Raw genomic sequence first — 13985 nt, 5'->3', positions numbered from 1 at the left:
CCCCGCACTTGGGAGGCGGAGACAGGAGGATCACGCAGGTTTGAAGCCAGCCGCTTGCTCTGGCTTAAGAGACCGTTTCCAAATAAAAATATAAAAATAGGTCTGGGAGAGCTGGGCGTGGTGGCGCACGCTTGTAATCCCAGCATTAGGGAGGCTGAGACCTGGAGGATCATGGTTCGCGGACAGCCTCAGCTACTTAGTGAGGCCTTCTGCAACTCAGTGAGACCCGCTTTCAAAATAAAGAATAAAAAATAGGGCAGGGGTGTAGCTTGGAGGTCAAATGCCCCTGGGTTCCACCCCCAGACCCGCAAAAAAAAAAAGAAAAAAGGTCTGGGAGTGTAGCCCGGAGGTAGAAGGGCTTCCAGGAACCCCAGTACCACCAAAAAAAAAAAAAAAAAAAAAAAAAAAAAAAAAAAAAAGAAATAGCTATTTCCCAAAGGCACCAAAAGGAGAAAATAATGTATTTCTCAAAGCTCTAAAGGCATATTTCCCCTCCCATTAAATGTTCATTATGATTAGTTGTCTTCTAAAACCAACATTTCCTATCTGAAGCTCAACAAATCACCATGAAGAAAAAGTCATAAAATCTGATCTCTAGAGTTTTCATAGTCAAAAAGGGGCAAATAAAATATTAAATAGGAACTAAACTTAATCTTCTTTAAAATAAGACATTGATCATGTGATTATACTAAAGAATGGACAAGGTAATACATGCATACAGTAAAAATACTCCCCAAAGCAGCATAGAATATAAAATAAAACGTAAATTTCCTTTCCATGATAGACTTCTAGTGTATTAGGACCCTTCCCAGAACAACACAGTAATGGTTTCCTTCCAGAAACAGTCCTTCCCAAAAACCGACATATACATCCCTCCCATTTTTTTCTACGTAGGAACACATTAAATGTTCTAAACTTGTCCTTTTTACTCAAGTATTTTGGAGATATTGCCATATCAGCACTTACAGAACCTTTGTCTCTTTCACAGAAGCATACTATTCCAGGACATTCCACCCCAGAACCGTCCTGTGCTGAAGGCACCTGCTATTTAACAAGGCAAGCTGCACAAACACGGCACTGTAACCGCTTTGTACGTGAACTCATTTTCTATAAGTGCAAATACTGAGTTAAAGAACATTTCCCCTGTGCATCTGATTTACTGCCAAAATGCTCTCCAAATGGAAAGCCCCAGCTCGCACATCAGCACTGCGTTTGTCCTTAAATCACCTCAAGGCAACGCTGTCCATTATCATATTTTTCATCTTTGCCAATAAACAGACATCTAATTGCTGTTTTAAATTTCACTTCTTTGGCTGGATATAGTGGCACACACTTGTAATCCTAGTACTTGGGAGGCTGAGACAGGAGGATCCCAGGTTCGCAGCCAGCCTCAGCTATTTACTGAAGCACTCCACAACTTAGTGAGATCCTGTTCCAAGATAAAAAATAAAAAATAGGGCTGATGTGTATCTTGGAGGTGGGATGTCTCTGGGTTCACTCCCCAGTTCCGTAAAAAATTAGAAAATATAAATTCATTTCTTTATACTGAAAAGTTGGATGCCTTTCCTTAATTTTATATCATTTTTAATTTCTCTAACTGATTGATCATAACCATTACCTGTTTCTCTACTGAGTTACTATTTTGCTTACTGACCTGAAAGAATTATTTTCAGCGAAGGAATCCACCCATTTGTCTTATTATTGCAAATATTTCCTAATTTTTAACTTTGTTGTATAGTATATTTGATCATGAAACCTTCTTCTTCTTCTTCCTTCTTTTCTGCAGTGTTGTAACTGAACCTAGAGCCTCAAACCCACTAGGCAAGAACCCTAGCACTGAGCTACATTCACCACTAAGCTCCACCCCAGCACTACGTAATTCATTATTCTAATTCCCTATCTAGCCATAATGCTAAGAGAAGAAAAATGGCAAAGTAATTTTTCCTAAAATTTCATTGGCACCATTTAGATGGAAGAAATATTGATACTATACAATGGGAGAACTCCAGTAGGAAGAGCTCATTAATATGCTATTCTCCTGTCTTGAGGCTTATGAGAGCTACCAAACAGGAAGCCAAGGGCGAAGGGACACCATTCCAGGCTGGATCCGAAGCTCTGAGAGCTCCAAGTGCAACAGGGACACGTTAACTCAGATTGCTAAATTCTTGTTTCGATGTTGTCCAAATGCCTATCGCAGCCTCTATCCCTTCTCCCAGGTGACAGATGAGACTAAAACTTAAATACGATGATCTATGAAAGTTTGAGGCCAGACTCTCAGCAACCTAGCAAGATCCTGTTTCAAAACAAAAAGTAAAAAGGGGTGGGAGTGTAAGCTTGGAGGTAGAATACCCCTGGGTTCAATCCCCAGTACCCCTCTACACACACACACACACACACACACACACACACACACACACACACGTGAGCTATTGAATTTATTCAATAGTTGAAAATACATGTTGCAATTATGGCATCTTCATTTTATCAGAGGCATAGTACACTTTTAGTAATACTGCTTAAAGAAATATTGTAGAAAAAGAAAATGAAGTCTTATCTCAAGGGGAAATACTTCTATATTCTTAACAGATATATACACAAGACTGAAAATTAAATTTATATCCTCCTTTTATGATTCACTCTCTCTGAATTTTTTGATTCTTTTTCTTATATGTCCTCTAGTTTATATTTATTTATGAGTTCTTCTTTTTTATAATACCTTCTCCACCATGATGGGGTCAATTCTTTATTCCTAGATTTTATTTTTTGGTGGTACTAGGGATTAGACCCAGGGCCTCATATATGCTAGACAGGCACTCTGCCACCGAGCTATATCCCAGCCCTATTCCTAAAATTTTATATATGGAAAGAATATGAAGTGATAAGAGAATGGGGAAATAATAAATGGCCCAAAATAGAATCAAATCTAACAAAAATATTAATAGGCATTTCAAAATAATGCATCATTTAATTTAAACATATACTGAAATTTGTAAAGTTAAATTTGAAATTTGTTAATTTAAAGGCTGTAGATGCTTAAAACAAAAGCCCCTATGGATATTTTAAAATTAAGACTGTCTCCAGCACAATAATGGAAGTCACATGTTAAAGCCTAACTCAGTGCTTGTAATCTCTGAGCTTGGGAGGCTGAGACAGGAGTTTCACACAGGTTCAAAGCCAGACTCAGCTACTTAGTGAGGCTCTCAGCAACTTAGTGAGACCCTGTTTCCAAATAAAATATAAAATAGGTCTGGGAATGTAGCCTGGAGGTAGAAAAGGCCCTGGGTTCCACCCCCAGTACCACAAAAAAGAAAGAAAAACAGCCTAACTCAGAAGGAGAGAAACAACGACCAGCTTTGCAGAGAAACTCAAAGTATTATTTTCCTTTTAAAACACTATATCCTGAATTTTCTGAAAAGAGAACATATTTTGAGAATTTAAAAATGAACATTCATTTTGAAACTAAAAACTTCTCTTCCAAATGAAAGTCAGCATCTTGCTGCTAAAGCCCACTTCCCCTCTGAGTTTCCCATTTCTGTAACAGAGTCAACAGTTTCCGTGTCTACAGCGAAGTCTCAACCGTGTCCCCTCCGTTCCCTCTCTCTCAGGTCCCCTCAAATCTATGCCATCCTTGCCATTCCCACCACAAGAAGCCATTCTGGATTCTTCTTCCTCTAACTTCCCACATGTGTCCATAAGCAAATCTTTCAAAACAAAATCCGAGTTTGCACCCCATTGCCAGCCTAATGGACCAAACCACCATCGCTCACACCCTGTGTACTTGACTGGCTTCCCACCGCTCTCCCTGGTCATGCTGGTGACCTGCAGCTTGTCTATGCTTAGGACAACAGCCTAGGACTAGGTCACGCCTCAGCCTAAAACCTCCAGTGGTTTCCTAGCAAAGGGAAGGCCAAAGCCCTTATAGGAGCCGAGAGGTGGTAAAGGACCTGGACTCACCCTCCCGCCACCGTCAGAGAGCAGTGGCCCCCCTCCTTCCACGTTTCCCAGGAAGTCACTTGCTTGGCTCCAGTGTACTGGCCTCCTGTGAGGTGTACTCTCCCTTCCCCACACCCTTCACACCTGTGGGTCTCTCTGCACGGAAAGCATGTCTCTGAGACACCGCATGGGCATTAACTTCCTTTCAGCTTTTTTTTTTTTAATCACAGAAGGTTCTCTTCCCAGTGAAGCCTTTTCTTCCTGAAATCTCACCATCCTTCCTTCAACATTTAAAATCCTTCTTCCTATTCTTCTTTTATTTTTTATTTTTATTTTGGTGGTACTGGGGTTCCTGGAAACCCTTCTACCTCCAGGCTACACTCCCAAACCTATTTTATATTTTTATTTGGAAACTGGGTCTCTTAAGCCAGTGCGGCTGGCTTCGAACCTGCGCAATCCTCCTGTCTCCGCCTCCCAAGCGCGGGGATTACAAGCGTACGCCACCACGCCAGGCCTACTTTTTTATTATTATTTTTTTAATCCATAGCACATACTATGTTTTTGTTTGTCTTTTGGGTTTTTTTTTTTTTGAACTGGGGTTGGAACTCAGGGGTGTTCTATACCCCCAGCCCTATTTTTTATTGTTTATTTTGAAACAGGGCCTCACTAAGAGCTGAGGCTGGCCATGAACCTGTGATTGTCTCAGCCTCCCAAGTACTGGGATTACAAGCTTGTGTCAACATGTGGGGCCATACTAGGTATTTTACTTATCTAGTTTACTGTCTCCCTAGCTGGAATGTAAACCCTATGAGGTAGAGATTTTTGTCTGTTTTGTGTTCTCCTGTATTCTCAATGAGGAGAAGAGAGTGGCACATAGTAGGAACTGAGTGAGCTTTGTTGAATGAATGAATAAAGTGGCAAATGAATAAACAAATAAAAATGCACAAGCGTGCACCACCATTCCCGGCAACTCTTTTTTATTTTGAAATAAGATCTCGCTAAGTTGCTTAGTATCTCACTAAGTTTCTGAAGCTGGCCTCAAACCTGCAATCCTCCTGTCTCAGCCTCCCAAGTACTAGGATTACAGGTATGTGCCACCACACCATTTAACCTGTTCTTATTTCCACAAAATTAGAACAGTGCCTCCCCTATGACAAAAGACTGAATTACCATGTAGAATTAAAAAAAATCCTTCTATAAATATGACCCTCTACTGATCATAAAATGGGAAGTTTATTAAAAGCTTATAATCAAATATATACAACATACATATAATAAAAGAGAAAAAGTGGAAAGAATTTAAAGTTATGTATAGGATTTACCTTCTTTTAAGCATTAAATCAGATACTGGTATGCATCGTAGACCAGTACCCAAAACCATAAGGAAGGATGTCAGAAGCACAGTTATCCGAAGACCTAAGAAGAAACAAAACCATCCAGATTAGATTCTGTTTTCTCTGAAGGAAGTCCAATGTTAAGAATAAATATTTTTTTAAATTTTTTAATTTTTTATTGGTGCACTGTATTCATACATCATAGTGGGATACAAACTTTTGTAGACATACATGCACACATCGCCCAGTCAGCCCCCACCCGATCCCCACCCCATTCTCTCCCCATCCCTCCTTCCCATGCTTGGCTTAGTGGTTGACATCTAGTATTATAGCAATTTATCCAAACTTAAAAATGATAATCTCACATAACAGTTTCATTTGTCTGATACCAAGCTTTTGATGACTTAAAGATAAAATTTCAATATTTCTTTTTACTTTCTTTCTTACCAGAGAATATTTTTTTCTATTTTTTTTTTGGTGAAACTATCATATATTTATATATTTATTTTTCAGAAAAAAAATATATATCCTAATATGGAATATGGACTCTAGATACCCACAACGATCTTGAAAAGGAACAAAGCTAGAAGATATTATTTTCTGATTTCAAACCATATAAAGCTACAATAATTGAAACAGTGTAGTACTGTTCTAAAGGCAGATATATAAACCATTGGAGTTAAATACAAGCCTAGAGCTAAACTCTTCCCTATATTGTCAAGTTATTTTTGACAAGGTTTCCACGAACATTTGGTGGTGGGAATAATAATCTTTTAACTAAATATTGTTGAAAAATAATAATTACGTGGAAAAGAATAAAATTGGACCCTTACCTAATCCCATATACAAATATTAACTCAAAATAGATAAAAGACCTAAATATAAATCTTAAGACTATAAACTTTTAGGAGAAAATCTGGGTCATAAAACCTCACAACAATTGAAATTGGCAGTGATTTCTTGGATATGATTTCAATGGCACAGGCAACAGAAGAGTATACAAACGCCCTAAAAAATAAAAAAAATATATATTGTATATCCAAAGACAATGTAAACAGAGTTAACAGTTACTAATAGAATGGGATAAAATATTTCCAAATGCTATATCTGAAGGTATATTAATATTCCAACTAGAAATCCTAAAAATTAACAACAATAAAGGCAAACAATACCATTTAGAGATAGGTAAAAGACTAACATAAATAATGAATCTCCACAGATAACCAATCTTAGTTGACTGTTGGATGGAAAATCTTAGTTCTCTGGTTCTGGTGTGTGTTACCTATTTCTTCTTTGTAGTTAATCTCTTTGAGTATTTTCTCTAGTGCTGGTTTTGAAGACATAAATTCCTTGAGTTTCTGTTTGTCATGGAAGCTTCTTATTTTTCCATCTAATTTGATAGAAAGTTTTGCTGGGTAGAAAATTTTTGGCTGGAAGTTGTTTTCTTTCAGAGTTTGGAATATGTTACTCCAAGCCCTTCTGGCTCTCATGACTTGGTTTGGGAAGTCTGGAGTGATTCTAATTGGCTTGCCTCTGAATGTCACTTGGCCCTTTGCTTTTGTTGCCTTTAAGATTCTCTGCTTGGCTTCCACATTGGTCATTTTGACAATTATGTGGCGTGGGGATCCTCTTCTCCGATCCTGTCTAAAGGGAGTTCTATAAGTTTCCTGGACCTGCGTATCAACCTCTTGCTCTATGTTTGGAAAATTTTCTGCTATTACTTCCTTGAAGAGATTGTTGATCCCTTTGGTTTCACTTTCTTTTCCCTCCTCTATTCCAATTATTCTTAGGTTAGCTCTCTTAAAATGGGCCCATATTTCTTCAATATCAGATTCCTGCTGTCGGATATTTTTTCCTAGATTAGAAACTATGCGTTCATTTTTGGAATGATCATCTTCTAAGAGCGAGATTCTGTTCTCCATGTGGTCTAATCAGTTGTTTGTGCTTTGAATTGAGGCCTTTACTTCATTAATTGCATCCTTTATCTCTTTTTAGCTCCCTCTGAGTTCTTTTCGAAGCACCTCTATTATTTCTACAGTTATTTTCCCTATTTGATCTTCTAGAAATCTCTGATTTTCTGTTTTATCGGGTTCTGATGTTGTGGGGTAGTGGGCATTCATTGCTCCAGTGTTATTCCTCTTTCCCATGATTTCAGAAGTTTGTGCCTTCTCTGGGTTCTTCCCTTGGGTCACTATGACTTCACTTAAGGTGTTCTGAATCTCGAGTCAGTAGTATCTCAGACCCCACTACTCCTTTACTGGGTTGTATCACAGAGTCTCCGACCCAGAGAGTCGATAGAGGCTGCTTTAGACTGTGGGGGGTGCCAGATTGCACGTTCTCCTATGGTGTGATATCTCTGCCACCGTCCCTCCCCCACTGGGTCAAGTCCCAGGGAGTACAGTACTGGGATTTCTCCTCTGTGGCCCGCAATTTGACTCACTGTTCTTGAGTACGCAGATGTAGCCGTACTGGACTAGGTGAATTCGCTGCTGCTGCTGCCAGTGGCAATATGGCGCTGCTGCTACGCCCTCGGCCGTGAGGCTGGCGTATTTCTTCTTGGTTTTGATTTCCACTCTGAATCCCTGCAGCATGTGCTGAGCTCAGCCACTGGAAGCTTTAGATGTTCCTTCGCCAAGAAATCCCACCTGGCTGTTCCGCAGCGGCTCACCTCGGCTTGCTGTAGCTGTCCGGTGAAATCGCCGCTGCCGCCGGCAGTATGGCGCTGCTGCCGCGTCCTCGGGCGTGAGGCCGGTGTATCTCCTCTGTGGCTCTGAGCTCTGTTCTCAGTCCGCTTTCTCTCTGGAGCCTGGTGATTTTTTTGTTTCTCTGGTGATGGTGTTTTCTGGTTATGAAAGGCACTGATTTTGTGGTAATGGAGATTGGTTGTTAGCGGGGCTCTTAAGCCCCGCTTTTCTGGGTCGCCATCTTCCCAGAAGTCAAGAATAAATATTTTTTTAAATCAAATTGATATTACAGTTTAATATTATGCTTTTCTCTATAATCCCTAATATGAAAAAGAATAAAAAATCCCAATTCTTTTTTTTTTTTTTCGGGTCTGGGAATGGAATCCAGGAACATTTGACCTCCAAGCTACACCGCCAGCCCTATGTTTTATTCTTTATTTAGAAACAGGGTCTCACTAAGTTGCAGAGGGTCACACTTAAGTAGCTGAGGCTGTCCACGAACTGCAATCCTCCGGTCTCAGTTTCCTGAATGCTGGGATTATAAGCATGCGACATCAAGCCTGGTGAAAAGTCAAAATACTACAAACTAAAAATAAAATGATCTTAACAGAAAACTGAAATGATCATATAAGGAGACAGGAAGTTCTAACATCTGTAATTTTTCAAAATGAATGTTTAGAATGGTTTATTCAGATATAATACTTAAAATATACTAAATAATATTAAAAGATTGATTGGGCATTTTAATTTTCTATCTCCAATATTAAAATTCCAATTTTCAAGTGTAAGCTGCTAATATTACTCAGTGCTGTCCTTAAAGAGTATTTTAAGGTGACAGATTATTACTTTGAGTTTCCTCAAGAAAGTATCAACTGGCCAACTACGTATATTATCTTTTAATTAGGTCAAACTAATGCTTGTTACAAGGTCATAGAACGTGTACCTTAGGCCCCAGATTATGATATAATAATATGGTAATTATTAATAATTATAATGGTAATAGTCTTCTACTTTGTCTCCATTTATCAGATGGTTTTTATTTTTTTTATTTTTTTATTTTTTTAATTTTTTAATTTTTTATTTTTTGGTGGTACTGGGGTTCCTGGAAGCCCTTCTACCTCCGGGCTACACTCCCAGACCTATTTTTACATTTTTATTTGGAAACAGGGTCTCCTAAGCCAGCGCACGCGGCTGGCTTCGAACCTTCGCGATCCTCCTGTCTCTGCCTCCCAAGCGCGGGGATTACAAGCGTGCGCCACCACGCCCGGCATCAGATGGTTTTTAAAAAATAAATGTTTATTGGTGCATTGTAGTCATATATCTGAATGGGAACTTGTGGAGATGTATATGCACACACCACCCAATCAGCCCCTACCCAATCAACTCCTCCCCTCCCCCTTTCTCCTACCCACGCTTGGCTTCCTGATTGACTTTGATATGTTTAAGTACATCATGTGCTTTAAAGAGCTTCCCTTATCCTCCCTCTTATCCCCTCAGATATGTCACCTTCATTGCTCCTCTATAGGGTCCCTTCTTCATCTAGAGTTCCTCCTGTTACCTATTTCTCCCTAATATTTTGCACATTAAGAAAAGCATCTGATTTCTTATTTTTTGTGGCATTTCACTGTAAATGCCATAATTTTGTTCTCCCTTAAGGCTGGGCAAAATTCCATTGTGTACATATCCCATAGTTTTGAAATCTACTCATTCATTGAAGGACATCTTGGCTGGTTCCACAATTTATTAATGATGAACTGTGTAGCTATGAGCATGGTTGTTTATGCATTAGTTTGGTTATTTTGGTTTTCATTCTCTCAACCAATTTTTTTTTTAAATAGAGGTCACTTGGGTCTGGAAATCTGCTGAGATTAGGTGAGACAGCAGCTGCTTCTACTGCTTCCTGGCCACACAGTTGAAGAAACCCACTGGCCCTTTGCTGTGAAGCAGGCCCCAATTCCAGGCCTGCTGCGCAACAGACTCCGCGCCTGGCTGCTGGCTCCAGACTCGGCCTCACCATGCGGCAGGCTCCAGGCCCAGCCTCACTGCACAGCAGCCTCTGATTACTGTCACTGTGGGCTTGACATTTACAGAGGTTCCTATTTTCCTCCATACACACACACACACACACACACACACACACACACACACACACACATATGCATATGTCCGGGGTTTCTCAGAGGAATATATGTCCTATTCGGCTGCTGCCAACTATTGTCGTGGTTGCAGTGGCGCCCACGGCCACCGCCATCTTGGCCCCTCCCTCAATATTTTTTAATAAAAGAAAACAGTGCATGTCTTTTGCAGGAGTTGAGGGCTCAAGTACTTGGTAGCAATGTGTTTTATCTCCCCGCCAAGAGCGGAGGCCCACAGCTTCACCACAGAGAGCGGGTTCTGCTGCTCCGAGCGCACCCAGCCCTAGCTCTGCGCAGAGGAGCGCGGTGGCCAGGAGCGCCCTTGGCTCCCAGGATGTGTGGCGCCAGCCGACCTGATTATGCGGGGCTCCATCTTGATGCACCCTGAACACTTTTCTTACACAGTATGTTGTCCAGAGTTCCTGAGCATGTGGGGCAGGAGCAGGCTTTTTTGGGGGAGATTTCTCCAACAGTTCAAGGTGGGTTGGATTGGTTTTATCTACCTCTCCTGAATACTGGCCGCCGCTGCCACCCTGTCTCAACCATCTTGGTCCGTTTCTTCTTTCTTATATTTTTGTCTCTATATATTGTCCCAATCAGATATTAAACCAAAGTCTGATGTCTGGGGTTTCTCAGAGGAATGTCTGTCCTATTTAGCTGCTGCCAGCTATTGTTGCTGTGGCCGCGGTCGCCATCTTCCCTGCTATTTATTATCAGATGGTTTTTAACTTACAGGATGATGCTGGCAAAAAACAAAGAGCATGACTTAAGACTTCAGAAAATAATGTCGATCAGATAGCTTTTCCCTTTGTATTCCAAATATGACCAGTTATTTTGAAAATATGTGCTAGTGGCCAGTTACACATATAAAAGGGCAAAAAAATTATAAAAATAAAAATATACAAACAAGGTAATTACAAATAGACACAATATTGGCAAAATAATATAATGAAACTCTACCTTCCTACTGTTGGAATGCTATATTTTTCTTAATACTGAACTAATATTATGTGTCTGTGGCAGCTACATCACACAGATGTCTCATAAGAAGTCTATGGCCACATTCCTTTCAATTTCTCCTAAATCTAGCATTGCCTTGAAAATACTTCATATAGAGATATACAGAATAGGTCTAAATGATTAGTGCAATGTTTCTTTTTTTTCCAGAAAAAGATTTTTTTCTGGTAGAGAGTAGATGGTTAAATGTTTGGTTTTCAGAGGGCTTCTCTGCTGGAAGGAAATTGAAAGTCAACAAAACTATAATTATGCAGATCAAACATAGCAAGGGAAATAAATATGAGATTGAGATCAGGCACATACATGGTACACTGAGAATAATTTGTGATATGAACTGAGCTAACTTTATAATAGTCTTCTATAATCTGAATATGATTAATACAATTTGAAAGAAGGAATACCATAGAGAACTGTGCTTCTCAGTAACAAGTAATGCATACATACTGCTCATTTACTGCTTCCACTAACAGAACACAGACTTTAAAAACCACATTATAGCCACGGGAAATAGGATGTAATTAATGAAAAGTACATATCCAGTCATAAATACCCTAAAATTGCAAAACACTGCTCTTATAAGGTTATACTGCATACCCAGTGTGATAACAAATAGAATTTTATATATTTGGGCCTATAAGGCTTACATTGTACAAGATGCTTATTTTTTCCTAATGATTTTGTTTGTAATTAAGGTAAGAGCCAGCAAGGAGGCAGTGGAGCATTGTTTATGGCCATATGGTCCAAATGACCATGCTTTCCATTGTTAACTGCTAAAGACTAACACACTTTTCCACTCAATTGTGCTTTTAATCAAATATATGACAACATAAAAGCTAATATAAAAATTTAAGAACAAATAAGTTGTGAAAACCTGGTTATTAAAAGTCTTATACAGAGACAGCATGATGGCTCTCTTGTTTAATTGTTGCCAAGTGTTGCTTAACCTAACCCCCTTAGACAACCCTTCTTGAATCTTTCTTCATGCCACTCATTTTTGACAATGCACGACTCTAATTCCATGTAATCAAAAAGATGTCAACTTACACAGGGAAGAGAGGCAATAAGGACCCCAGCAAAATAGGCTTAAGAGACATACAGAACTTCTATATATATATAGACCTCAAGTGGCCACAGTGGTGTTAGGATGTGATTTTGCACTCCCATACAAAAATCATAACAAAAATTATTATTAAAACAATTTCATTCCGGGCAAGGTGGTGCACGCTTGTAATCCCTGCGCTTGGGAGGCAGATAGGAGGATGGCGCAGGTTCAAAGCCAGCCACGCTGGCTTAAGAGACCCTGTTTCAAAAAAAAAAAAATGTATAAAATAGGTCTGGGAAGCCGGGCATGGTGGTGCATGCTTGTAATCCCAGCATTCGGGAGGCTGAGACCGGAGGATTGCCTCGCACACAGCCTCAGCTACCTAGTGAGGCCCTCTGCAGTTCAGTGAGATCTGGTTTCAAAATAAAGAATAAAAATAAGGCAGGGGGTGTAGCTCGGAGGTCAAATGCCCCTGGGTTTCACCCTCAGGCCCGCAAAAAAAAAAAAAAAAAAAAGGCCTGGGAGTGTAGCCCGAAGGTAGAAGGGCTTCCAGGAATCCCAGTACCACCAAAAAAAAAAAAAAACCACACACAACAAAAGAACAATTTAACAAAAACAAAAATGATTGAAAATAAAAATAAATTTGTATTCAAATATGGCATCCAGACTCTACAGAAAGCTTCCTTTCAATGCATAAATTCACTTTGGTAGATACTCTACAAAGAAATGGATTTGGATGGAAAGCTGATGGAAAACACACACACACACACACACACACACACACACACACACACTCATCCTCCCCCCCCCCCTCTCTCTCATAGTAAAAGCAGGAAATAATGAGCTGCAGGCACAATCCCCCCCTGGAAGACCACCCCGCCCAGGCTCTGCACTCCACTGAACTGGAGTGAAGAAGACAAGCTGCTTGCTCCTGACAAGACTCCCTCCTCCCTGATCACAGCCCTGCCACCCCAACCTACCTTAAAGACTACAGGGACTAATCACATTGTGCCTGTTTATCCCATTTACATTAGACACAAGGGATCTAAAATTCCCAGGTCATCCTTATTCCTCTACACGTTTATCCATTCCCTAATCTGACCTCATCTCCACTACCTCTCCACCACCAGAAGCCTTTCTCCCGTGCCTTCTAGAGGAGTCGGTCACAATCAGCGGATCCCTACCTTCTCAAGCTGGTCCTCACCGGCCTCCCACCTTCTTACTCCTACTGCAGTCTCTCCCCCAGGACAGTGCCTCCCCTCCCACTTCCTAGTCTATTCTCTCATCCCAAAGCTCACCAGTCTTTTTCTCTCATGTTTTTAAGATTTTTTTTCTTTATCACTGGTGTTAGGCAAATTGATTATGATGTAGTTTTTATGATTTTTTTTTTTTTTTGGTAGTACTGGGGTTCTCTTTGTGTAGTTTTCTTCTTGTTTCTTCTACTGGGATTCCTAGATGTGTGAGGTTACAGTTATTGTCGAGAATTTTTTTCTGTTGTTACTTTTCTATCATCCATCTTGCTCTGTGGCTTTCCCCACTGCCACTCTCTTCTCTGGGACTCCAATTATATGTCTATTAGGACACTTAAAATTGTCCCACAGCTTACTGATGGTCATGCTTTATGTTTTTTTATTTCTCTGTCTTCCATTATGAATGATTTCTAAATCTTTGAATGATTATTATCTAAATATTGAATGCTAAATCTTCAAGTTCACACTGATCTCTTCTTCTGCAATGCTAATCTTCTGTTAAGTCCTATACATTTTTTAAATTAACTAATTTATTTATTTATTGGTGGTACTGGGGTTCCTGGAAACCTTTCTACCTCCAGGCTACACTC

The 13985-nt window shown here is 39.9% G+C and overlaps 1 protein-coding gene across 1 annotated transcript in view; it reads right to left on the bottom strand.

The window, feature by feature from the left end:
- Positions 1–13985, bottom strand: part of SLC49A4 (solute carrier family 49 member 4) — a gene marked incomplete at its 5' end in the record, with an annotated part of 79164 nt that overhangs the window by 57095 nt on the left and 8084 nt on the right. Inside the window, one exon of the mRNA XM_080696048.1 lies at positions 5256–5349. Within this exon, the coding sequence (XP_080552174.1) occupies positions 5256–5349 (94 nt within the window). The remainder of the gene's footprint in view (positions 1–5255; positions 5350–13985) is intronic.

Source organism: Muscardinus avellanarius, assembly GCF_963383645.1.
Source record: "Muscardinus avellanarius genome assembly, chromosome: 5".
Lineage (NCBI taxonomy): Eukaryota > Metazoa > Chordata > Mammalia > Rodentia > Gliridae > Muscardinus > Muscardinus avellanarius.
The sequence above is the reverse complement of the archived record's forward strand: the minus strand, read 5'-3'. Positions and strand labels throughout refer to the sequence as shown.